General features: G+C 54.2%; 1 protein-coding gene across 17 annotated transcripts in view; it reads left to right on the top strand.

Annotated features, from left to right (window-relative positions):
• Positions 1-139: 139 nt before the first annotated feature.
• The window catches only part of LOC122363972 (ELAV-like protein 1), a 40,838-nt gene continuing 15,232 nt past the window's right edge, over positions 140-25,745 (top strand). For 5 of the 17 annotated variants that reach the window (XM_043333876.1, XM_043333868.1, XM_043333866.1 and 2 more), the window contains exons 1-3: positions 6,398-6,657; positions 15,500-15,757; positions 22,008-22,111. In XM_043333876.1, the coding sequence (XP_043189811.1) occupies positions 6,597-6,657; positions 15,500-15,757; positions 22,008-22,111 (423 nt within the window). In that variant the 5' untranslated portion in view covers positions 6,398-6,596. Of the gene's footprint in view, positions 367-5,296; positions 5,450-6,358; positions 6,658-15,499; positions 15,758-22,007; positions 22,112-25,745 lie in introns of those variants that run through there. The other 12 variants (XM_043333863.1, XM_043333865.1, XM_043333862.1 and 9 more) reach the window with 8 other exon arrangements.

Genomic DNA, 25,745 nt, shown 5'->3' with positions numbered 1-25,745 from the left:
TATTCACAGCAGTGGGTCATGATTAGCATCAAACTCAAGGCAGCTTGTACAAAACATTTTAGCATCTCCATAGTGGCGGACCGGCGGCCGACCACTGCGCATTCTCCCCACTATTGATTTTTCACGCGCTGGCCCGACTGCGACGATCAGCGACAAATACGATCCGAAAGCTCTGAAGTGCTGCTGTGTTCTGTTTCAAGCATTGTTTGATTGTATCTTGTATCTGTTTATATCAGTATATTAAGTAATTAAGTTGTTTTGCTGATTATTCTTGGTTTGTTGTCAGTATCGTTTGGGAATCTGCAGTCCTCTGCCGTTTTCTTCGTTCATACCGATCGTCTAGCTTCAACCGGGCCACGTACTCACGTAAGCTACCTATCTATCGCCTGAGTCTGCTTCTTTTTGCTTTTATTATTATTTCCTATGTTTATCAGTGCCTCAATATGACACAGCCTGCAAATGATGCTTCAAAACCAGCACGCTCGACCAATAACGGGTAAAGAAAATGTGCCATCTTTCCTAGCATGATCATTGATCCTACCCACCTTTCTCGTTTTTAGAACGGCGACAACAATTTTATGAAAAAGGCCATACAAGTTCGAGTGGGCTAATCGGGCTAGCTACCAGCGGGCTAATCATATGTAGTAGCTTCAGGCTCATGATTTTCAACGAGTTACTTATGAGCGAAGTATGAGTAGTTAATGATAAATAACAGCGTGTATACCTAATGTTTCGGGACAGCGAAAAATGGGGTCGCTGCGTGAAGCTGAAAATAATGCAATTAAAAAAATCAGTGGCATGGCTGGGGCCCTTGCAGCGAAATAATAAAATCCTTTATTTCGGGGTGGCGCTTGATATTGTTTAGGTAGGTAATTCGCGAGATAAGTAAGCATTTAGTGCCATTTTGACGATGTATCGGTTTTGTGACCTTGTGACCTGAACTGGGTTCACTTGAACTCAAACATCATAGGATAGGTGTTAAATAAATGCCCCAAGTTATGTTTGAAATTGGTGGCTCTATTGCCTCTATGTGCCATGGATCACACGCTGTTAACGAAAAACTCTGTGATTGCGATGCCGCTAAATTAGTCAAATTTTACCCTAACCTTGTACCGTTTTTTTTTTTTACCTGGTGACCTGACCTGGAGAGACTGAGACCGGAAATTTTCAGGGACGGCGTGAAAAGGATGCTTGGCAGCGCTACGCCCACGCCGTTTTTAAGCTATTTGCAAAAAAAAAAAACTTAGGGGGTGCTGCATCAACCCCCCTGGCCTGGCGAGGGTTAATCCTCGCTCGCCGGCACAGGCCATTTTACGTCCTTCGACGGCACAGGGGAGGGGGTGGTACGACGCCCCCTCGCGTTTGGCCCCTGATCGAGCTAGAGCTTCGCGGAAAAAACGAGCGTGTTGCTGCCCGTCACGAGAGGAAGTCGATGATACCCAATTTGAAGGTCCTAGGTCATCGGTTGACCTTGCAGGTCAGGTCAATCACCCAAAAGTCGGGAAAATCGGGACCTATTAGAAAGTTGCAAAGCGTGGTTGCTATGTTTTTTTTTTTCGGGGTGCTGATCACGAATATTGTGTTAATTTTGATCACATTCACAGATGATGTCTTTAAGGATTTAGACCAGGTCGGGTCAGGTCGGGTCAGAGCAGTTCAGGTCAACCAGTAGGGGTCTTGACGGGTATTCGTAGTAGGTACGTACGTGTCAACCGCCTCTGACAGCTTCGCAACATATTACGAAGGCACCAAAACTATTTCGTAAATGTTCAAATGGTTGCTAAATTCCAATTCGGCTACAAAACCTGGCCAAGATATTTTAAAACTCGAAAAAGTGATCCGAGGTCATCAGAGGTCAATGACCTTGAGGCTTGAACTGACCTTCAATGGCCTCCTGTAAGGATTTTTATTGGGGGGGGGGGGACAGAGGCTCAAGGTGCCAAACTAGGGCACCCCTAAATCCTATTTTCTTATCGGATCTATAAGGTCACTTATTTTTCATCACAGCCCTGATACGGTGAATATTTTCTTTTTTAATGGAAAAAAGGAGAAGTGATAGGGCTTCCAACCCAACTGGCGGATCAAGGGGGAGGGGGTATTTGGCCAATTATTCCCCGCAGCGCCCGCAATGGATGAAAATTTGCGGTATTTCAAGGTAAACGAAAAGCTCTACTAGGAAAAGTTGTTAGTATTACATTTTTGCTGACACCGAGTGTCTTCCCAAAACCTTTTAAAGTCACTTTGACTGAGTTTCGGACAGAGAAGCTACTGATTCCGCCGCACATATTAGCCGTTTTCAGACGGCCATCTGGTACACATTTGGCGCACATCTGGTGCAGATTAGGTGCAGATTTGGTCAAATTAGGTTCAGTGTGTCTCTTAGTAGCTATCAGCTAGGGTTGCACTATTTGCTTATATGCCTGCTTTGTCATATCATCAGAGAGTATCATCGATTAAAACACTGAAATAAATTCATAAAATACAGATACCTATTTGCTGTAAAAGAGATTAGGTGCAGACTTGGTCAAATTAGCCGTTTTCACGACGGCCATCTGGTACACATTTGACACATTTAAAAGAAATTAGGTGCAGATTTGGTCAAATCAGGTGCATTCGCCGGATAGACCGTCGTGAAAACGACTATAGGTGCACTCACCGGATAGCCCGTCGTGAAAACGGCTATTATATATAAGCCTCGTCTGTCGTCATACTGAATAGGTACAGATATGAGATACCCCAGAATTTGACCTTTGACCTAATATTGACCCGACAGCTGACCCCAATGCTAAAACCCTATGAATGATTTGGGAAGGTCTTGTCATCAGAATTTCATTTGCAGGTGGTAAGGATCCATGCCTACGGTTTATGACCTGCAAGTTTCAGACAAATATATTTAACCGCTTGGCCTACAGCACGTCGCAGACGTGTAAGAAGTAAGAACTCCTTGTATGTCTATTGCACGTGCAGCGTGCACCCCATATTTATACATGCCCTCTCAGTCTCACTGACTCTCAACATTCCTTACTGAGCACACCTCCGCTACCTAGAGATATAGTGGGCGCAATCTAGTGATCTACTTAAAAAGTCGCTAAATTGCATCTGGCATCATGGGGAGCAGAGGCCTTCGTCCATGCCAACACAGATAAAATTATTTGAAAAGTTAAAAAGCATTAGGATACATGATTGTCATGACAACTACCTGACAGGCTTTCCTTGCCTTGTTATACTTGTGCAACGTTCCAGTAACGGTAACGCTGGCTTGCACTTTTTCTTGCCGCCGGTGGGATTAGAACCCGCGATCTCAGTCTTCTCACAGAGCTCAAGACTAATTGTCACGCACGATCTTCCCGCTCCGCAAATCATTGTTCTTACATCGATAGAAACCTCTGCATCGACAGTGTGTGTGTGACGTGATACTACTGCCTGCCGTAAGCACCACTACCAGAATAAACATAACCTTGAAACTTGGTGCCAATGAGAAGATGTAAGACAGCGCCACCATAGGCGGCGGAACGGGGAGGACACCGGGGCACCATGCCCCCCTTTGACTTTGTCATTTTTACATAAGCCCTATGGGCGTTGCATGGGACCAAAAGGCAGTGACCCCCCCCCCCCTTACTTGAAGGTGTTGCGCCGCTACTGAGCGCTACCGGACACCGGTACGGGCGGTACCGGATACCCAACGTTCCGCCGGTTCGGCATTATCTTGCTAAAATTTGCCACACAATGCAATTTATGTCGTGCAACTGCAGACCACTATAGGGCATTGCACCCATTCGGCACCAAGCTCGGCACTCACCGGAACGGAACTGATTTTGCAGTTGCAGGACATGCTTGAAAATGCAAGCGAAATTATTCAGCATTATTTGAGAAATAAAATGACATTCCTACTTTGCTAAATAATTGTAACAAATTTTTTAAAACTTTTCTAATATGTAATGACATTTTACAACATCGTAAAAGAAAATGCTCTTGATATTGTTATATTCTGCTCTTCGAGTACATAATTGCTTGGGTATCAAAAAAATCTGTTTGCATGGGCAGTACGGCCACGGGAACCGTCGTCAGATTGGTCGTCACGCAAGTCGTCACGTTGACGTTAGTAACGAGATTGTAGGTAAATATTTGTTGCTTGATTTGTGTTGTGGGCATTGCAGGTGGGTATTTGTGTTTTGCAGTGAATTTATACTGACTATGATGGAAAGTACAAATAAGAAACGAAGTGTGAGTGTATTGTATAGTTTTGCACTGTTCCATGCTCGGTGTTTTTGTTTTAGCATTTTGAATTCTAATGGAATGGGGAATTCGAATAAGAATTAGGAACGAAGAATGTTCACCTATGAGCATGTATGTGCTTTAAAGGGTAACATTAGATTTGAGTTGAGATAGCCAAAATGGGGTCCCTGGCTCACAATTACCGGTTTCGGCACTTACAACATCGAGAAATGCCTTAAATCGGAAATATTGAATTTCAAAATTGCAGCGTTTTGATTCAGAGGGGCTGATGCTTTTGAATACCCCTCTGAATGTGTGACGTCAGCGGAGATCTAACGATTTTTAAATATTTTACTATAACGTTTGGTAGCACGCGGTGGTATAGGCTGCTTTGCGCGCAACAAATGCCGCACTTTCAAATAAAGTCGCAAGGAACAGCGGATATCCCAAAAAGTACATAAACAAAAGTAAAAGTCTAATATCTTGAAACCGGTGAATATTTTTCGATAAAATTTGGTAGATCTTCGTTTTCGCTCTTTCTAAACCTAGCGGCACCACTTTCATGCCAATTCATTAACTTTTTTGAAGGTGGGAGGGTCCCTTTAATGGAAGTAACTCACGTGCGGTTGGAAATGTAGGTACGTACCTATTTCATTTTCCATCGCGGAAAGACGATGTCTTGTGTAGCCGTGTCCGGCGACCCCATTACGGGGATTCCCCGGGTTGAGTCGATCCCATGTTTTATTCGGGTATCGTCCGCGGGTGCATTCACGCCTGCTAGCACCTCGTACGAACAGCTACCACCAGCCCGGCGCGATGGAGAGGGGACCAGCGATATGAAACTGGCGATTGCCAAGCGCCGCCGCTTCCATCGCCTCAGTTCAGTTCCTGACAGCCACCCGCCATGGCTGTGCTTTCTACCCATAGCCTTGTGTGCACCGTTCCACCGATCGAGCGGGGTCTGACCGTCGTGAGTCGTGAGTGTTGACCCCGCCCTGTCTGTCCTGCACCCGTCCTGTGTCAGTGTGGCGTCACGGCTGCCCTGAGCATGTCACTGAGCTGTTGCACCGCTACCCCGCAGATCCAGCCGCCTCTCTCCTGTCCTTCTCGCACCTCCGTCCGCCGGTCGTGAAGATGTCTGGCAGATTCGGCAGGCCGTCGCCGTGTAAGACCCCGTTCACCCTGGTCTCGGCGAGAACTCCTTACGCGCCTTGTCCGCACTTCGGCTCCAGAGGTAGGTGGATCCTGCCTGCATCATTGCTAACTGGGGGTGCATCCAAGGGTGAATCCCCGGCGGCTCTACATTTAGCGCCGCAATAAGTGGGTGAGCGGCCTGTCAGCGCATCCGTCACATTCGGTATTCACGGGCGACGTGACGTCAGAGGCGGACGCGCCTCACATTAAAGGGACCCTCCCACCTTAACATTAGTTTTGAGTTGAGATAGCCAAATTGGTGGCCATGGCCTGAAAATACCGGTTTGGGCATTCACAACATCGAAAAATGCTTTAATTCGGAGATATGGAATTTCAAACTTGCAGTTTTCGGATTCTAAGGGGCTAATGCATTGGTATGCCCCCTTAGAATTTGTGACGTCAGCGGAGATCTAACGATTTTTAAATCTTTTACTAAAACGTTTGGCAGCACGCGGTGGTATATGCTGCTTTGCGCGCAAAAAATGCCGCACTTTCAAATAAAGTCGCTAGGAACAGCGGAGATCCCAAAAGTAAACACAAGTAAAAGTCTAATATCTTGAAAACCGGTGAATATTTTTCGATGAAATTTGGTAGATATTCATTTTTGCTCTTTCTGAACCGAGTGACATCACTTTCATGCCAATTCATTAACTTTTTTGAAGGTGGGAGGGTCCCTTTAACCCGCTCCCCTGTCCCGGAGAGGCTGTCGGAAGCACGCGACTGCAGCCGACTGCCGCGACTTCGCTCCAACCCAATTGCGGCAAAACTTCTTACAACTTGGTGCTTTCCATAACCGCGCAACACTGGAAAAAGAACGTCAGAAAAAAAGCGTGGATAGCGTACCGAGCAGTCGGTTCGGGCGGTGGTTGTCATGGTGACGGCCGCTGATTGGCCGGGCCCGCCGGCTGCGCGCGCCGCCGGCGGGTCAGCTGCGCGCCGCCGCCAGGCAGGAGCCCGTCCCGCCCGCTCCGCCGGCCGTCCGCCGCCCCTCAGTCCTGTTGAAACGCCGCCAGTCGCCGGGCGTGCTCTCGCGCACGGGTGTTCAGTTCCAGTTTTATTCGGTTTTACTGGTCGCTTTTACCTGAGTTTTCGTCTCAGTTGCGAGGTAAGCATCTTGATGCTCCTGCCGACCAACGCCGTGCGGGTCTGAGTGTTTATTTCTGGTTGGTTCTGTATCATACCATTCCATGGATCGAGTTCAACAAGAGGAGGCGGAGCATGCCAGCCTCTCGTATGCCAGCCTGACAGGCAGGTGCCCTCTGGTATTTCTCGGCGGCGCGGTTCGACCGCTGGGTGACGGGACGGGCGGGCCGCGGGTCGCGGGCGGGGTGGATAGTGGGATGAGTGGCCCATATGGCGGGGCGGGTGCATAGTGGGACAAATGTGACGTTTTTGGCTAGGGGTAGGTTATAATTAATTAATGGTATTATAATGAATCGTTCATGTTTTCCGGGACAGATGACGCAGGATTTGGGTCACCAGTTGTTTTGAGAACATATTGCCCAAAATATGTTTAGATTAAAGATTTGTCTGAACTGCTAGGGTACCGTTGAGTATTAGCACATTGAAGGGACTGTTTGCCTACAACGATGTCCATTGTGCTTGTCCGTCTCGCACATGTATTGTATTGACATTGATGTTGATGCCCCGGCACTCCTGGCCCTCCCAGCCCGCATTTTCCGAACGCACAATCGCCGAGCCTGTGTCTCTATGTGTGCGCTTGTGGTTTCATTTCCAATTAGTGTGAAGTGAACAGAGTTTGAGAGTGCCCGTGTGGGCTGGTGTGTGTCAAATGTGTCCATTAGGGCGGGTCGATGAAAAAAGTTTTCAAGTGAAGAGCGATTTTCCTACGGGCTGATCCATAAAACGGTTAAAACATATTTTTTGCGAATTTTTGAAAAGGAACTGGGCGCGCCGTCCACGGTTTTTCGAGACCACTTTTGCTAATTTTTCTCGTTGTTTGCAAAATTTAGTAGGAAAAAATCGAGAAAGATACTATATTTACCACTTTCCTAGTTCTACATGCTTACCCCCACCTCTTCACAAAGTTTGGAAACCCCAGTGGCAGAATCGTGCTCAGAATAGCGATTAGCATCGGCGATCTGAGCGCAACGAAACCAGCGCCATCTATTGAGCGAGTTTGGCATAACATTGGTTTTGACGGCTTTCCGACCGTTAAAAGCTGACGCAGCCGCTGCCAGGGTATATTGCCGCTGCCGCGTCGGGTATATGGTGTTCTTTGGTGTTCCTAAGTGTCTGGTGTTCCTTATTTGACACTAGGTGAGTTGTACCCATTCGATCCATATACTAAGTTGCTCCGGAAGCTATGTGATTTCGCCAAGAAAACAGCGAGATGCTTAACTTTGATATATGTTTATCAGTTAAATTAAGTTTTGCAGACAGATAAAATCAGTCCAAACCGTATGATCATTTTTGAATGCAATGTAGCCAGCCACCTTACCGTCCTAGGACAGAAAATCACACTTCGATAATTGATTCAAACGCCGGCATGAGAGCGCTGCATTGCGTCCTGATGGCACACATGATGTAACTGAGACGTGCTCTCTTAATAACAACAGCGTATGCTGCCTAAGTTAGGAGCCGGACGGCTCGCTCCACTGCCTGAGTAGTGAGTATGGGTATGCACCGGATCGAAATTAATTTGCTAAGCAGCGGGTCGAAGGTCACCCTCGTCCCTCTTCCAGCGAGATTGCTATTGGTGACTCTGTAACGCGTTTTTTGGACCGATCTATGAGCTGCATGTAGTGCATGACTTGTTTATTGCAAAATGCTGATAGAATCGCATATCTTTGTCTCCTGCCTCATTCACTTCTTATACTTTTTTGCCGTAAGTGTCTCGAGTCTTTTTATCACCATTCCTTAGTTCAGCAAGCATCGCAGCGTATGCACTGTTTGCTGGCTGTCTGTATCGGCTAGTGGCAGTCCAAAAAAGTTTCCTATAGTGAGCCCGGTACTTATTCCTGTCGATCACTGGGCAAATGACACAGACCGATGAGCTGAGAGGTCTCGCAATAGCGGGATGCTTTGGAGTAATCCGTCTCTGCAATGTTTACTCCGTAATTTCGGACCACATTGGGACATAGTGAACTACATTGAACTCGGTGATAGTTCGAAGCTGGTCAATATATGTTGTATGATGGGCGATCGCGACGGAATACGTAACTTGCAAGCTGCCAACGTAAGCCATTTTACCAAATTCAAGGGCTCAAGCTTACTTACTGACAGCTACCTCAGGATTTGTCAAGAGGTGAAGTCTGCTTCCGGGCTGTTCAGAAGTGTTCTCTGATCTGGACTGCATGGCGTTGCCCGAAACGGCACGAACGGTTCCTGCTCGATGCACAGGCACTCTTAGTAAATGGTCCACTGATCGGCGCGGCTTTAGTCCAGTGGCTTTTCCACAAGTCTTGTAAACTTGTTTAATAATTTGGCCCTTGTCTGATTTTGGTGTAAAATAGAATAAGCACTGACTACCGGCTCATTTACTGAAGCAATATGCTCGTCCAGCAGGCTCGTCCTAGCCGATGATCCAGCACGGCTATCCTATTTATCATGATAAACGACGCATCCTTATGCACGTAAAATGCAGAAGGGCATTTCCTTTGTAATCACTTGCCTATCCGAGAACAGAATGTGAAGTGTCACCGAGGACCACCACGCGGCATTAGTTCCGTTTCGACATGGAGGCTCCTTTCCACTAACTGCAACAATGTCACATGATTGGGATCACAAATTGCGCCGGCGACCGCTTAGCAGCTACTACTGCGGTTATTATGAGGTCAGTTTCCCTCAAAGCTCGATGCTCCACTGCTTGTTGCGGTGGCCCAGCCCCAATAGGTCATCAAAATGGGATCTGATGGTCCGATGAGAACGCGCGACTCGGGCAGTGATATGATACGCGGATCGCCGATCAGCAGGATACCTCGCAACTCATCCTCAGTCTGCTGTCAGATGAAGCCGGGCTAACTTAGTACTTATTCTGCAATTGAGCTGCTACTGTTCAATTCTAACACTAGGTTTGCATTAAAAAAGGTTAAATTTACATGCAAGAAATCGAAGCCAAAACTGAAAATAATGCTGCTGAAGTCTCAGCGCAGAATTAAATGACTAATAGGTCCAGCGGACACTATCGCACTTGGCGATTAATGGCTGTGCTAAAGTCAGGTGAACCCCTAATATGTAAATTTCATGGCTAATTTAATTGCAATTGACAGCTTTCACGCTATATACGCTCCTGTGCCTCACGTTTTTTCATCAGCGTCCTAAGATCGCATCAGCAGAATGCATACTGTCTCGACCGACGCAAGGTTAACAGTCCTCTCAAGAGATGGCGCTGCGATCGAGTTGCGGAAAACCGATACAGAGAGCATGGCACCATGGCCACAGTTAGAGAGATACAGCCAACAGACTTACAGAATAGGTTGAGGAATAGCTGAAGTTTCAAGGTATATATTTGAAAATAATTAATTACATGATATTTGTGCTCAAAACTCGCGTGCAGTGAAAATGTAGCGAAAAACCCGGTCGATTAATTGGCTGCGGCGACCCGCAACCTCAACCAAAAAAATTGAAAAAATTCACACAGTCTTCTTGTGACATGCTCCGTAGGAATTTCGGTCTTCATTTTGTGTCCTCGAAAAAAAAAGTTATCGGATGACCCGCCCTAGTGTCCATGTTTGGTTTTGAAGGTGTGAATGTCAAATTGTCATTGGTGTTTTTTCATGCCACAGTCAGCCTTCTAAAGGCCTGGGAGTGGGCACACTATGCTTTTTCTGTGTGCGTTTTTTTGCGAGTTTGCGTGATTTGCGTAATATCGTTCTAGAAAGAAACGACATAACGTTTTTGTTATGTTTTTTCATATAAACTTTTAATTAATATAAAAGTTTTATTAACTTTTAAGTAAGTGTTAAAGAAGTTATATAAGTTATAACTTTTTTCTAGAACGATATTACACAAATCACGCAAACTCGCAAAACACGCACGCAGAAAACGCATAGTGTAGCCAGGCCTTAAAAGTTCCCAGTGAAGAGGGGCGGTGTGGCCGTTCTGAGCTGTCTGCAGGCTGCGCTGCCGTCTGGCGGTGTCTTTGTAGTGTGTTCCGTCTGACCCACTGTATGTGTTTCCGTTGTCGTTATCCACACGTGTTTTCTGGCTCGTTACCTCGGTGAGCTGTACCGTACTGACACCCCATGCTGTCCAGTATCCATGTTGATGGTTTTTGTCCACCCAAAGCACTTGTGTTGATGAGGGCTACATTTGAATCAGGAATGTTTAAATGAGACTGAATTTGAGCTGGTAACAATGCAGAATCGTTTCAGTTTCTTTGAGCAGTGTAAAACTTGCTGATGGCGAAATGCTTTTGGTTTGATGCTGAAAATTGATCTGAAGTGCTGAGTGGCAATACCGCCGCTTGAAAAGAGTTTTCGCTTGGAAAGGTTTTTGGTTACCTCACTTGGCTGATTACACATTGGCCCAGTTGCTTACATGGATAGCTCGCCATTCTAGTTTAGCTCACTGGAACCATCTATCCGGGTGTATTTTTACAGAAAATGGCACGATTGATCTCTGGCGAGCTAGTCTGAATGTGCACGCCTCTGACTAATGAAATCCATCCTTGCGGCGATGTGCGCTGCAGCGGTATAGAGCCGCGATTGACTATCTGTAAAAGCGTGCCGCCGAAGGAACTCTTTCACGTGCGCTACTCGATGTGCGGAGGTCGGGTTCATGCGGCCAGAATCCGGACCAAAATAGACTGCTCATCAGAGACGTGTTGCGGTTCAGTTACGATGGTTTCCTGGACGTACTCCGGTTTGTTGTCAATGGTTGCCATGGCAGCGAGCCAGCTAGAGTAAATATAGGATAGCAAAGCACCTATGATGTCACAGAGACTGTTGTCATTGAGCCTGCCTCAAAGCCGAGCTAGCATCTGAAAAATCTTCATGGTTCTGGCACGAACAGAAGCACTCCTATTCGAGATCACCCTTCGTTTTGCATGGATGCACCCTTGCTTGCATGGCGCGTTCTCACTGTTATGCGCCCATTCAAAGAACTGCGGTCGGTGGTGGCGTTAATTACCAGTACCTGGGTCATTTACTTTCAGCAATATTCCAGTCACCAGACGGCGACATACAGCAGCTGGCGCCGCCTGGCTCCCATTGGCCAGTTGTATGGGTCGCGTGCCCGCGCGCCGTTGGGTAATGACGTTTTGTGTCGGTGTCCGGTAATGGCGAGTGGTCGATGACGATTATGTTTGTTCGGCCGGACGCAATTACCGCGCGCTGCCCCAGAGTCTGCGTCGGGCATTATTCGATGGCGCACGGTGCGTGCCCTGTGCCTTATTGTCGGTCCTGTTTGGATGGATGATTGCTAGGGAGTTCTCAGAAGAAGAAAAACACCGAGGACAGAAGGCAATTGTTTGGTAGAGGAGATGCAATTAGCCTGAGGCAGTTGTCCTAGTTCTCAGGACTTTATTGTGATAGGTCTTGCGTGCAGTAAGTAGATTCTGATGCTGCTGTATCGCATACATGATATTCTCATGTAATAGGCATATGCTATGAAACTTTGTGCATTAGCATAAGCAATAAGCGTACCTAGCTAGTAGGTACTATCTTTAACTACATACCTACATGCGCGGCTTTTGCGAAATTTCTCCAAGTTTGGGTCGCTCCATTCATCCTTGAGTTTTCTTTGCACCTATCCCTTGAACTTTTCTAATTGGAGAAGTGATGTTAATCCCCGATTGGCTTGTGTTCTAGTCTGACTATGCTAGCCTGACTATGCTATATGCTGCACTATGCTGTCTGCTCCTCTGACCGAGCCCAGCCGCCGTCCTGGCTCCGGTCCCCTCCCTGGTCTCGTCTGTACAGGTGCCGGAGCGTCGGCGACGGCAGGCGGAAACAAAAGATACAAAGGCGGCTCACTGGCGGCGGCGGCGGCGGCTGGCGCGTCGCCAGAGGAGCCAGCCGCGCGGCGAACACTTGAGCCGCCGACGGTCCCCGCCGGCTGCCAGCGCGGCCGCCGCCGACACCGACTCACGGCGCGGCGGCGCTCTGCGGAGCTCACCGCCGCCGCGGCGGGCCGAGCTCCGGTCCCGGCCGACCGGGCGGCGCCGCGGGCCGACTCCGGGTCACGCCAAGAGCAGCGGATCAGTCAGCTGCGTTCGGCGCAGCTGATTGATGCGTGACGTGCTGCGGTTAACTGCCGACGGGTCGGCGCCCGCGGCGGGAGACGACCGGCTTCCGGTGACCTTTGGAGAGCCGAGCGGCGGTAACCACTCTGCGGCCGGTGTCGGCGCTCTCGGCCGGGTATTTCTGTCGACGCTGAGTAGCGCTGACTGAGCGCCTCCGCCAGCCTTCCGGCGACGGGAGCCGGCGGGAACGACACACGGTACCCCCAGCTGGCTCTGTCCGAACCCCACAGATGGCGGCGACACGGCGGCGCTGCACTTTACCCCCATCATGTGCGGCCGCCATGAGTGCGATTCCCCGGGGCCGGGCGGGACAATGCCGCCGGCGCCGGGTCGATGTGCCCGCGGCGCAGCTGGTGCGCTCTCGAACACACAAAGACGGCGGCGGCGGCCGGCCCGAGCGCACCGAGCGCCGGGCGGCGGCGGAGGCTCTGTCACGCGCCGGCCTGTTAGCTAATTGCATCGGACAATCACGGCGGTGCTGGCGATGGCCGGCGGCCGGTTCGGGCGCCGACCGGTCGATCGGACGGCGCCCCATCGATCGACTTCGACGCCGGTGGGTGGGGGCTCGGTCGGGTTGGGTTGGAGGGGGCTAGCAGCGGCGAGGGTGGTGGAAAGTGACAGCGCGGAACCCCGCCCGACCCACAGCCACCGTACGCCGCGAGCGCTCCGATTCGGCGCGGACGTATCGGGTGTCTGCCCTGTTCCGGTCGGCGCTGGCGTAGGAATATCCGCCTGTCGCGGCCGCCGGTCGGTCGGTGGCGGGGGCTTCTCTGTTCGTCCGGTGTCTGGTTCGCCGGCCCGGGTCGGTCGGTCACGGCAGCATCACGGTCGGAGCCGGCCGCTGTGTTCGTGTTGACGTTGGCCACCGCCGTCCGACGCGGCGGAGATGGGAGCGCCGGGGATCGAGGGCTGCTGGTTCACCGGACCGGGTGGAATCACGGCAGAGCTGACGGGCGTGTCGTTAAATCCACCGCCGGCGTCCCAGCGGCAGTGGCGTCCCACCTGCCTCTGCCGGCTGGTGGAGGGGAGGGGACGGCGCGTGCCACCCCTCCCCTCCCTCCCCTCCAAATTGGCACGCGCCCGGCGTCGGACCGGTCGGTGGACCCCTCTGATGAATGATCGCTCCATGTGCGGTGTTCGTGAGTGGCGGCGGGGCTGACTGTGCCGTCACCGAGGGGAGCTGACAGACGCCGGCCGATCGTCTGACAGGCAGCCGGCTGTCAATGACAGCTGTCGGCGCCACTTGCTGCCGGCTGACAGATCTGGGCACCTGCGCCAGCGGCGGGTCGTCGGTGTTTTGTCAGCGGCGCAGCAGCGTTTTTGTGACGGCGGCTGCTGCCGAACGGCCTGTGCCGTTTCGTTCTAGCTAGATAAGTAGGCACTCAGCGTTGCATGCTAGCCAGTAATTGGAATCGTTGAGGACGATTTCCGGCTGAAGATGGTTTCATCTGTTCTTGTAATGGTGCAGAAGGGATTCTGTCTTTGTTCCCGTATATTGGATTACGGCCCCGCTGGGATCAGACCACCGCTGTTGGAACTGGTCGCGGACCAGTGTAGGCACCTGCCCGGTCTCTGGCCGCCGTCTCGCCTCTGCCATTCACAGCGCCGCTCTGTACGGCGTGCTCGTGCAGGGCCCCGCCCCGTCCGCGGCAGACCACGCCTGGATAATGGGAGCTCGGCCGCCGCCGATGACGTCACGCTCGGCCATCAGCCCGTCCACCGCCTGCGTCATGGACCCACTCCGGGAGACCGGATCGGCGGGGAGAATCGATTGCCGGGGCGCCGCCGGCGGCAGAGCCACGTGGCGCCCACCGGCGACCGTTCGGGAGGACTAACCAGATGACCGGCCCGGGTCAGGTCCGGGAGGAAGAGGACGGCGAGGGCGGGCCGCCGCCGACCACTACCTGTCGCTGCAGAAGTGCTGCCTTTACGGCCGGCCGTGCGCCGCGCCGCGCCGGGCCGGCTCCGCCCCTCCGTGCCGGCCGGCCGGTCGTCAGGCGGCCGGTCACCATCGCCGGAGCGGGGGCGGAGCACTGTGTGCCGACCTGAATGGGTTACGGCCCGGACCTCCACCTAACGACGCCGTCCACATTGGACCACAGCGGTCCGCCGCTGAATAGGCTCTCTTTGGCCGCCGCCCACGGCAGCAGAGCCTCCTCTCGGCCATTGTGGCCGCACGCGAACGGCGGCTGACGGCCCAGGACGGGCTCCGAGACGCAGATGTGGTGCGGCCATTTTCTGCGGCGTGTCGGCGCGGAACTGCGTCGCTCTTACCGGGGATTTGTGGGGATTCCTTGTGAGGCAATCTCATAAGACTGGAATGGCCGGCCGGCCGGTGTCGGGTGCGCGGCGACGGCGCTGAAATGAAGGCACGACATGGCGTGCGCGGCGGAGATGTTCGTCTGGGGATTAATCTAGCCTTGTCTGAACGTGTTCGAACTAGGGCGGACGTGTAGGAGCTTGACTGTGGCTGTGCCCCTCTGTGGGCTGTGTCGTCCTCTGTGATCTGTAAGGTCGTCTGCGAGCTGTGTGATCCTGTGTGTCTCTGAATATCCTGTGTTCGGTGGCTCCCTCCGCTGGCTCGGCGGCAGTGTGAGTTGACTCAGAGTGACAGCTGTGGGTGGCGCCGTGTCGAGCGCGGCGGCCGTGTGGGCGTCGACCGACGTGTCCTTCCATCCGTCCGTCTGTCTGTCTGTCTGTCTGTCTGTCTGTCTGTCTGTCTGTCTGTCTGTCGGCGTGTCGCAGGTGTTGGATGATGTCTCACACACCTGTCCTGTCGGCCTCTGCCGCCCCCTGTCCCCTCCCCCGTCCCCATCCCTCTCCCGGCCGACCGCTCCCCGCTACTGACGAGTCGCCGGCCACCGTCCCCCGCTCCACCCTCAGACTCAGTCACATCCATGATGAACGGCGTCGAACTAGACGGTCTGACGAGCAACGGCGGCGTGCACGCCGCCTCTGGGGCCGACTCGAAGCCGGTCTCTGGCGGCTCGCCGGGTCAGCAGCAGTGCCACACAGAGGAGTCCAAGACGAACCTCATCGTCAACTACCTGCCGCAGACCATGTCACAGGAGGAGATCCGCAGTCTCTTCAGCAGCGTCGGCGACGTCGAGAGCTGCAAACTCATCCGCGATAAGGTCACAGGTGAGATCTCGGGGAGGGAGTGGGGGTGGCTGGAGTCGACCGGGGCCCGGCCCGGCGCCGAATGCGATTTGTTAGTGGGTGTAATCGGATAGATGAGGGGATATCGGACGGACATTCGGTTGTTTCTCTCCGCTAGCTCGCCCGTCGTCGCCTGTCGGTCGGCTGATTTGTTTGGTTGTTTGGTTGTTAGTTGAGATGGAGTTTGTTTGTAGTAACAAAGTTTGCAGGGAGATATCATTATGTGATACATCATGACTGATTGCTTTCTGAATGAATATCAGTTACGTTGCGAAATGGATATTGATAGCGTTGGGAAACGAGTTGAACTCTGTGAAATTCCGACGGGTGATTCACGAACAATGACGGGTGTATTTCCCAGCGGATTATAGATCACCAACTGCATTTCACAATAAGTCGGTATGTTGTCTAAAATAAGACCAATGGACCTGGCATTCCTTGCACTGTTCGATCGGCCCACTGACAGTGGGTTCTGAACGCCCCGTTATCAAACCGTCGGCCGCGGGGGCCACTGGAGGAACCCTGATGGCCGGACTCACCCACTCATCTTTGATGTGAGACCGGGCGCACCATTGGCAGGAGGCGTAGGGCGGGCTGGCCAACCGTGACGTCCGATCGATGCTGTTTTCCCTCGTCCGGAGTCTGTTTTCACCGGTCAGAACCAAAACAGACCCGGCCAACCTATAATCACAGCTCCTGTTTTGGTTCGTTGATCCTTAAAAACGCACTCTGAATTCGCACTGGCCGTTACAAGATATTCTCATTTGCGAACTACTGTTTAAGGCCGTCCTGTGCTGTTTACGTTTGAATATGAAAATCAAATGAAACCTGCGCGGCTAAATATATGGAAAGTAACTGCAGCTGCAATATTATGAAAAGCAGTCGAACTGTGATGCAAGTTCTCCGGAAAGTCCTCGAGTGGTAGGGCGGGCGCAGCCGAGATTGTCTGCCGAAATAGTTTGACTGTCTGCCCAGCTCTGTCTGCATCGGTGAGACCGCGTCAATTTTGCTCATTTCTGAAGATTACCTCACTGCAAGACGGCTGGCAACTATAGTTCGTTTTTTTCTAAGTTCGACCCTCACTGTAAACATCTTTTTTAACAAAGCACGAGAATTGCTAGCTGAATTACTTAAAAAAACTGGTTAGCGCACATTGTACTAGAGATACGAATAATATTTTCCAAATAAGTTTTAACACCGATAATTATATACCCTTCTGTTAAACGCCGTACGATTTATTGACTAGTTCAATTATAATTTCTGATAAGTCGTCTTTCCCTGTGGGGTTGTATATATAGGCAAATACGAGCTAGGAGTCTGGGAAATAAGAGCCAGGAAGAAATACTTTTGAATAAATTAATCGTCTGTGAAATCAATGTGCGTCAGTCAGTTTTCTCAGTAATTCAGCTAGCAATTCTCGTGCTGTGTTCAAAGAGACGATTTGAGTGAGGGTCGAACTTAAGAAAAACGAACTATAGTGTGAAGTGGTGGGCTCCTCTAAGTTTGAATGACAGCCCACTCACATGCTGATATCCCGCGCTGATTCATCGCCGGGAAAGTAGTTTCATTTGATTCGGCGATCTTTGGACGACGTTCCTGGCAGGCTGGCCGGGTTTCTCACTTTCGAGCTCGTCTCTTATCAGCGGCCGCTGCAGGGGATCATACGAACCCGATCGATTCAGTTACCCGGGCATCAGCTAGGGTCGGTCGGAACTGTGAACCTTCCGGGCCCGCTATCTGCTGGTGTGATGAGCTGTATGCTAATTACCGGCCAACTTTGGGCTGGTAACCGGATTACCTCGTCAGGTGTCGGCCGGCCGGGCGAAGTTGGCCCGCGCCGCCGACCCGCTCGGCGCCGGGCGTGGGCCGCTGCTTTGGCTAGCAGCTTGCACCGCCACAGGACGAGCTGTGGCAGCTCTGAGTATCGCGCCTCCGCCGGCACCACCGCGCGATGACGGTCGGGCGTTCGATGACGGTCTACCGGTGCTTCGATGACGCTCCGGTGACTGGGCCGATGACGCGCTGGCTCGGTCGCGGGGCGTGCCGCCGCGGCTGCCGACCGAGCGGCGCGCGGCGCTGATGGCATTCTCCCCGTGCCGCGAGAGGCACCCGCTATACCGTCACGTGCAATTGAGTTTGGCATGCGGAGACGGCGGGGTATGGCCGTCAGTTATCGTCCGATGCATGCGCTTCAGATGCCGGCTGGCGGGGAGGACGGGCGCTCTGTGTGGTCGTGCCCGGCGCCCTCTGCGCCCCCAGCGCGCTCGGCGCCCGCTCGAGGAGCTGGCGCGCGCCGTAGCGCCCCGTCGTTTGGCGGCCACAGCTTCTTGCACGGACGCTCCGCCGCCGCGGTCGACATAGCCCGTGTGCAGGCGACGTGGCGCCGCCATATTTTTAGCTGGGCGGGCGCGGTCTCTGTGTCTGTGTGCCGAGTTTGGAGACGATACCGGGCAGGCGGTGCTGGTCCGGGCGCCAGGCTGACGGTGACCGGGTGCCGTCTGAGCCCGCCCGCCGGACATGGGACAAATGGAGCTGTCGGACAGCGGCCGACAGAGGCGACGGACCGAGACCGAGCGACATGTTTCACTCTGTACCGACCCTGGCAGGGACAGACAGGCAGACGGGCGGCTGTGGTCGCTGGTGCCGCCCCCGCCGCCTCCGCCGCCCCCGTCTCTCTGTCTGTCTGTCTGTCTGGGATGAGATGAGACGAGAGCGTCCCATCACTCCCCTGAGATGGAACGTCGCTCCCGACGGAATGGCTCCGCGCCGTCCGACGGCCGACAGTCGCCGACGGCGGCGGCGGACGATGGGCCTGTTGCCTTTCGGCGAAGTCGGCCTGTGTCGGGAACGTTCGCCGTGTGTGTGCGGAATGGCTATCATGAAGCGGATTTGCACCGGTCGAAGAACGGCGCGGTGTCCGACGCTGCGCAGTGACTGACCGGTGACGTTTCGGGACCTGCCGTGACGTGACACGACTCCGTGTGACGGTGTGGGCGGCGTCACGTAGCCGTCCGCGCCCCGTTGGCCGGGTGAAGTTGAGCCACGCGCGCCACCGGCTACCGGCGGCTGGCTGTCGAGCCGTATTGCATGAACCCAATTTACTGCCTCCGCTAGCCGGCGTTATTGGACCATGCAGCCAATGGCTTGATAGATGGCCATGGAGAGTGGTTTGGTTATCGCAGAAAACAGCAGCGCAGCGGCGCCGCGGACCCATGCAGCTACAAGATCCCGGACTTTCCTGGCTGGAGAGTCGATTTATCGCCCGATTGCGAAGCACATTGATGGTGCATTGCTGAGGAGCTGGTCGGGAGCCGAGCTGCGAGGGCGTGGTATGGTGTATCGCCTAGTTGTGCCGTCTACAAGATGGCGACATTTCTACTGGGTTGGTTTCTATAGCTGTCGGGCTCTGCTGTCAGCTTTTGAAAGTCTCCGGCACGGCACGAGTCTGAACCATAGCAGACCGGGAATTCAATTGAAGACGCGGCATAGGTGCGTCATCGGTGACCTTTGATATGGGGAGGGTGGAAGGGTTCTAACAGGACAAGCCAGCTGCGAATTTGACTTCCCAACCGACTCGATACTGTTGAAATGTTTTAAAGGTCGGTCAGCAAGAACTGTTGTTGAATGGACTCTGAGACGTGGCGTGCTGGTTTTACTTGACATTTAAAAACACAGACGTTAATCAGATTAAGCTCACATGTCTAGACGCATTCAGCCATGCCATTAACATGTGCTGTATTGCAAAATTATCACCGCAGTTTTAGGCGCTGGCGACTCCGCTGCTCCTGGCTAGCTAATGCCGTGAAGTTGCCGGTAAGAGACACAACACTGGCTGGAGACAGGCGCCGTCTCCAGGGGCCCTGGGTGTATGCCCATCCCCCGACCGCCTCCCGTACCGCCGCCGCCTCCGCCGCCGCCCTGTTTACGGCCGGTGGCCCTGCCAAAATAGCTACAGCTAGCTGTGTGTTTAGCGGCTGCCCCGGCCCGGGTCGGCTCAGCCGGTAGAGGCCCGCCGGCTGTCACCGCCGCTCTCAGCCCGCATCGTCCCGTGGTGTCTTCCGTGCGGCACTGGCGCGCAGGGAGAGATGGGGGCGGCTCGGGCAGAGACCGAACTCAGAGGGAGACTCTGGGCCTAGTTGGTGAGGGTTGTAAACGTGTGAAATAGCGGCATTAGACCCGCAGGGAGGAAGGGAGGCGGTGCTGGCCCTCGGGCGGCAGGCTGACCAAAGAACCCCTCCATTGACTGCCCTGGCGTATTGACTGGTGTATTGACTGGTGTGAGAGTGAGAGAGGTTGACTGGTGTGAGTGAATTGACTGTTACCGCACGGAGTCATTATGCCGGCCGGCCAGTGCGGGGTTCCTCGGCTAATGGTGTGGCCGCGTGGCGCTGGTCGGACGTCATCCACCCTGAGATGGTATCGCTGTCGGCTGGCCGGCCTCGGGCGGCGATGACGGTCAGCTAAACGGCGGCAGGTGACGCGATGACGGATGGCCTACGGACGTGGCCTGGTGTCGGTGACGGTTCGAGCTGTCACACACGCCGTGCGTCACCTCACGCAGCTGGGTCGGCATGAGGTGTGAGAGACACGACAGACCGAGGCGTGGTGCCGTGGCCGTCCGTCCGTGCTCCTGGCACCGACCGCCGAGCCGCCAGCCGCCGACAATTACTGCCTCTGAAAGCCGTCCGCGCGGCTGCGGTAACGACCGCCGGCTGTGCGGCGCTCTGGGACGCTCTGTGTCCGAGCGGCTATTTCGGGTGGCCGGTGGGTCACTCTGAGTGACGGCGGCGGCGCGTCGTCCCTTCACAGTCCGGTGACGGCAGCGTCGACAGGACGCCGCCGCTGGTGGCGGAGCGCGCCAGCCGGCGAGGATGTGTGCCAAGCTCTCTGCCCCAGACTCCGGCGCCGCGGCCGCCCGTGTGTTTGGAACTGGCGGACGCTCAGACGCAGCGGAACGATACACACGGGGAGCTGAAACCAGCCGACTGCGCCGCGGGTCGCTCCTGGAATGTTTCAGCGCCGTCTGGGAGGAAATTCCACCGAACTGGTGCCAACTTCTGCGTCGGAAGACGAAGTAATGTTGTTTTGTTTTGGACACCATCTCTGCAGACAACAAACAGGTCTCGGCGGCGGCCCTGGCGCCGGCGCTACACAGTTTGTCTGATGAAGTTTCCGTGTCGGTCGGACGTTGAGCGATGTGGTCGTGGAGGGTTGGTCGGTGGGCCTGCCGCCTCTGGGCCGGCCGAGATGACGTGTGCCCCGGTCACGGCCGGTGGTGGTAGACAGTGGACGCTGACCAGACGCTCCGGGCACAGCGCTGGGCACCCGCCGTCACATCAGATTAACCACCGACCGCAGCCGTCTGGGACGTCGCCGCTGCCTGCGCCGTCGGCCCACTCCCAACATGGACCATATGCCGGTATATGGCACACTGGCCCAGCCGGCGGCCTGGTCCGAGACACCCCGCTCCAGCTCCAGTCAGTAGTCAGTGGCCGGACCCCCGGCTGCGTGACCCGCCCCGTCCTCCGTGTTTCTTTTGGAGCCGCCCGCCGGCCGATGATGAATGCCCAGTTAACACGTGGTGGAGTTACGGCTGCATTCATCAGCGCTGATGGTGGACGGCCCGTGGTTTAATCATTCCGGCGAGCACCCCTGTCACATGAGTCATTATGAGACTCGACCGGGCTGATTATATAGCCACTGTCAAAATTGGCGTGGGAGATAAACGACATATTTAAACACGTGTCGTAAATAGCGTATCAACGACAAATTTAGCGGTTATGTCCGTTCAAAAGGCGTAGAAGAGTTATAGGCACACTAATGAGAAGTAGGTTGTTATTTAGTTGTGTTAAAAATACAATGTTTAAATATCTACTCTAGGTTGCGGGCGCTGATGTAAGGGCCCATTACTGAAAGTCAGCCTTCGGTTGAACTGATGCTTATGTAACCGGAGTATGGGTGATTGTTATGCTTCAGGATTTCCCTGGGAGACATGATAAATAGCATTGCTGCCAAGCCGACATTCTAATGCTCATCCTGCCAGATATTCTGCCATCGCTCACTTGTTCCTTTAGCCTGGTTCGTCTGCTCTTCCTTGAGTGCATTCACTTGGCTCATTGAACACAGTGCATCATTTGTTCTTAAGTGTGTTTGCAAACTTATGAGCCCCGTGTATTAGCGCCTTGCACCCTCGGTCCGAGTCTGACCCCACCCTCCTCTCCGTGTGCCGCAGGTCAGAGTCTCGGCTACGGCTTTGTCAACTACCACAAGATCGAGGACGCCGAGAAGGCCATCAACACACTGAACGGACTGCGGCTACAGAACAAAACAATCAAGGTAAACAGATGGCGGAGGCCTGAATAGAGCGGGAGGGAAACGACCGCCCTGAATCGGGCCCGGAGTGGGATACATTGTGAGGTGGAAATGAATGCAACAGTTTGTGCCGCCTTTCCAGTTTCATTTCTCCGAGCGGCAGCTTTTAAATCTCCCCGGATTTTCCCGCCGCTGCTTTTTGGGATAACTCCGCGGGGAATTTTGCCTCTAGCGCTGCAGAAATTAATGGCTGAAAGCTGTTTTTAAGATGTGTCGCAGAAAGTTGGCGCTCTTGACGCTGAAAGGCGCCGGGAGACGGATGGAGCGGGCTTTTTACCGTGGAGAGCTGCGCAGCTCGGCTGATGGTGCGTCTGCCGCTCTGAGTCGGTCGGCCGCAGAGTGGTGGCGGGGTGGCGAGGTTGTTGTTTTATTCATGGCGGCGTCCTCAGCGCGGTGCGGTGGCGGCGGGTCCGTTGTGTCGCGTCGGCAGCGGCGGCGGCGGTGGCGGCTCGATCGGGCGTGGCCGCCGCGGTCGATAGGCCGGCGGGGGCCTCTGGTGACGCCACGAGGCGCGCGCCGGGTGGCAGGCCAGCGCTGGGCGCCGCCGGCCTCCGCGAACAGCCCGGAGCAGCACTCTGTCGCCAAAGGAACCGTCGCTCTGTAGCGTAAACAGTCCGAGGCATCGCTCTGGGCACCTCCCTCTGTATTCCAAATAGACGGCCGTCCTTTAGCACTGGGCAGCCTGAGGCGGCAGCCTGTATTTATCTGTGTTCATCAAATGGGCTCGTTCAAACGCTCTGGACCTGGCAACTCGGGAATATTGCAACATATGGGTCCAAACCGCTGTTGCGATGGCGTGGCCGTTCCTCCAGGTCTCCTGATAAGATCGGACACGGGGCCTTGAGAGTGGCGTCAGCGTGTGCTGGGTGTCACGGAAGATGAGGTGTACGACCACTGGACCCGGTGAACCACCCATAATGTCCCTCAGCTCCGCCGCAGCTATTTACCATGCACCGGAAAGAATGGACCGCACAGTCACGAGTCTGATCAGTCTATGAGCTGCTGTCGGGTGGTCTTTGCGTCCCGCGATTCGTCCCAGGCGCGCATATGGTCGCAGCGGTGCTCTGCATACACAAACTGCGCTCCATAGGGCAGATAAGCACCGATGCACACTGGAGGTGTTTGTGCTGGATTATTCACGCTGCGTTTGCTCGGTGCGGCGATGAGCCGCCAGCTGCCGCTCAGCTGATGTGGCCTCACCCGGCCGCCCCACCTGTCCGTGCCAGCTGCCGCCGCCGCCCCCGCCCCCGGCCGGCGGCGGTCTCAGTGCACCTGGCCGGCCGCCCGCCCGCTGCTCCGGTGACCCTTGTATCCGTTAGTGGAGCGCCCCCCGCTCGGGAGGGGCTAATGACCTGACCGGATGGAGATATAGGGGGAGGGGGGGCTCGGCCAGTCCGCAACCCAGTTATGAGGGCTCGGAAACGATTATCCTGGCTAATGACTGCTATTTTCCGAACCCGCTGTCGGTGTACATTTTATTACCTATGTTTGCTAGAATTTTATTTTGTTTTGTTTATAACTACCTGATCGATAAGCTCGGTAAATGTGAGTGGCTGGCTGGAATTGAGCTAAAGCTAACGTATGATGTAGCGGATATCAAATGATTGCTCTGAGACTATCCTGAGATATGATTATTTTGACGATAGCCGATGGGAGAGAGCCGTTCGTAATGCTTTCTTTTAAACCTGAACTGCGCACTACTTTTCATACCGTCATCGGTCAGCAGGAGCGAACACTCCCTCGCGGCAAAGTTTGTCGAAAAGGCCAACTTCAGATCAGGATTAGCCGAGCTTAAAGTTAAGTCCCTCTGTAGTTATGAATATAAAAGCTCAAGTTTCCGGGCAATGGCTGTACTTACCAACTTCGCCGCTCGCACTGGCTATCAGTAGCCTAGTTTTATTGGCGCCCATGACCGGACGACAACGCAATGGCCTGGCTTGGCAGTGTCTGCGCGGGCTTCGGCCTGCTGCCGTCCGTATAGCCGCGGCATTGTTGTTGGTTCTTGTCAAACAGGGGACGGAAATGGAGTGAGCGGTAGATAGACGACTTGACCTGTCCGTGGGATTCTCCTCTTTGTCCGTCTCAGTCGGAAGATCGTGCGACTGTTGACGATCGGTGACGGTCATGTAACATTGCCTTCCAGCCGGGGTTCTCGTGTGTTGAGCCAGTCGGCAGTGGACTGCCGTGTTTCGGGGTACTTGGGACTTTAACTGCGCCATCGTGTGGCCCATTGTCGGCCGGGGCGACCCACCCGTTCGACCGAGCGGCCCGTCAGCACCACATGGCCCTAACCCGGCTGGTATTGACCTGTCGGCCGGCGCCTCCGCGTGTTATTTCAGTCCTGGCTGCCCGGCCCTGTCCTGTCGCTGCCGCTGCAATGCCCCGCCACTGCAATGGTCTGCCTCAATCCGAATTATAAACAGATTCCTTGTCATAATCCCTGTCCTGTTTTGCCAAAACGTTCTATTCTTTCTTTTCCTGCTCTGCTCTGCTCTGTCCTGCCCTAACTTCCCCCGTCCTGCCCCGTTCTGTTCTGCCGCATTCTGCTCTGCTCTCCTCTGTTCTGCGGCGCTCTGTCCGATCAGACTCCGGCCCCGGGGACCCGGCAGTATCCCGTCTGGTGCGCCGGACAGCGCGCCGCCGATACGGGCCCAAATTGGCCTCCGACTCTGATCACACCGACAGCCGCGGCACAGTTGGTTTATTTATTTCACGACCGGTGGCTTGTTTTGATAGATAATTTATATCGCCAACGGATCGGCAACGGAATTCATGCCGCTGCCATGTTGATCCCAAGAACTACTTTAGTTGCCTATGAAAATATTGTTTCCAGCTTGCTGATAACATCTTACGGTTTCCAGTGCTATATTGGGGAATGACTTTGCTTTGCGATTGATATTTTCGGTCAGGGCTAAATTTGGCCAACTTTTATGGAAATGTCTTTATCGAGCGCAGCGCACAAGAACTGCCGGTTCGCGTGATAACGCTTCGATTAGACTATCGCTGGGGGACTATGAACTTCACCGAAATCGGTCATGGTCCCAGGCTGTGGCGGGGAAGGGAAGGGGAGAGCGCCGCCAGCCTCCCCGGGGGGCGGCGGGCGCCAGGGGTGGCTCCCCTGCCGCCGGTCCAGCTGTCCCGCCGCCATTGTCCCTCGCTCAGCTGATCAGCGCGTCGCCGGCGGCTTTGTCGTGCACGCGTGTCCGGGCCTTTGTTAATTGCCGTGCGGCGCGGCCGGCGCGTGCGGCGCGACTCCGCTCGGCCGCTCCGGATCGATACGCGGCGCGCCGGCCGCCGACCGCCGGTTATCATAGCGCGGTCCAAACAAGCGCCAACGGCCGGCCCACTGCAGCTGCCCCCGGTGAGCGCGATTAAATAGTCTGCGCCGGCCGGCCGGCCGTTCGAATCAACACTGGCCGGGGCGCAGTCACGCGCGGCCGGCCAACAGCTGCTCTGTGCCGTGCGCCGCCCTTGTGCGTGATGAGGACCGGCGGCGCAGTGAAAGCTGATTGCGTGGGGAGCAGGAGGGCGGTGGATGGCGAGAGCTTGGGGAAACTGGAGACCCGAGTGGTTGGGAATGCGGGATGGGCAGCGGGCG

The sequence above is a fragment of the Amphibalanus amphitrite genome, unplaced genomic scaffold, assembly GCF_019059575.1.
Source record: "Amphibalanus amphitrite isolate SeventyFive unplaced genomic scaffold, NRLGWU_Aamphi_draft 000650F_arrow, whole genome shotgun sequence".
Lineage (NCBI taxonomy): Eukaryota > Metazoa > Arthropoda > Thecostraca > Balanomorpha > Balanidae > Amphibalanus > Amphibalanus amphitrite.
This window is presented reverse-complemented; position numbering and strand designations above follow the sequence as displayed.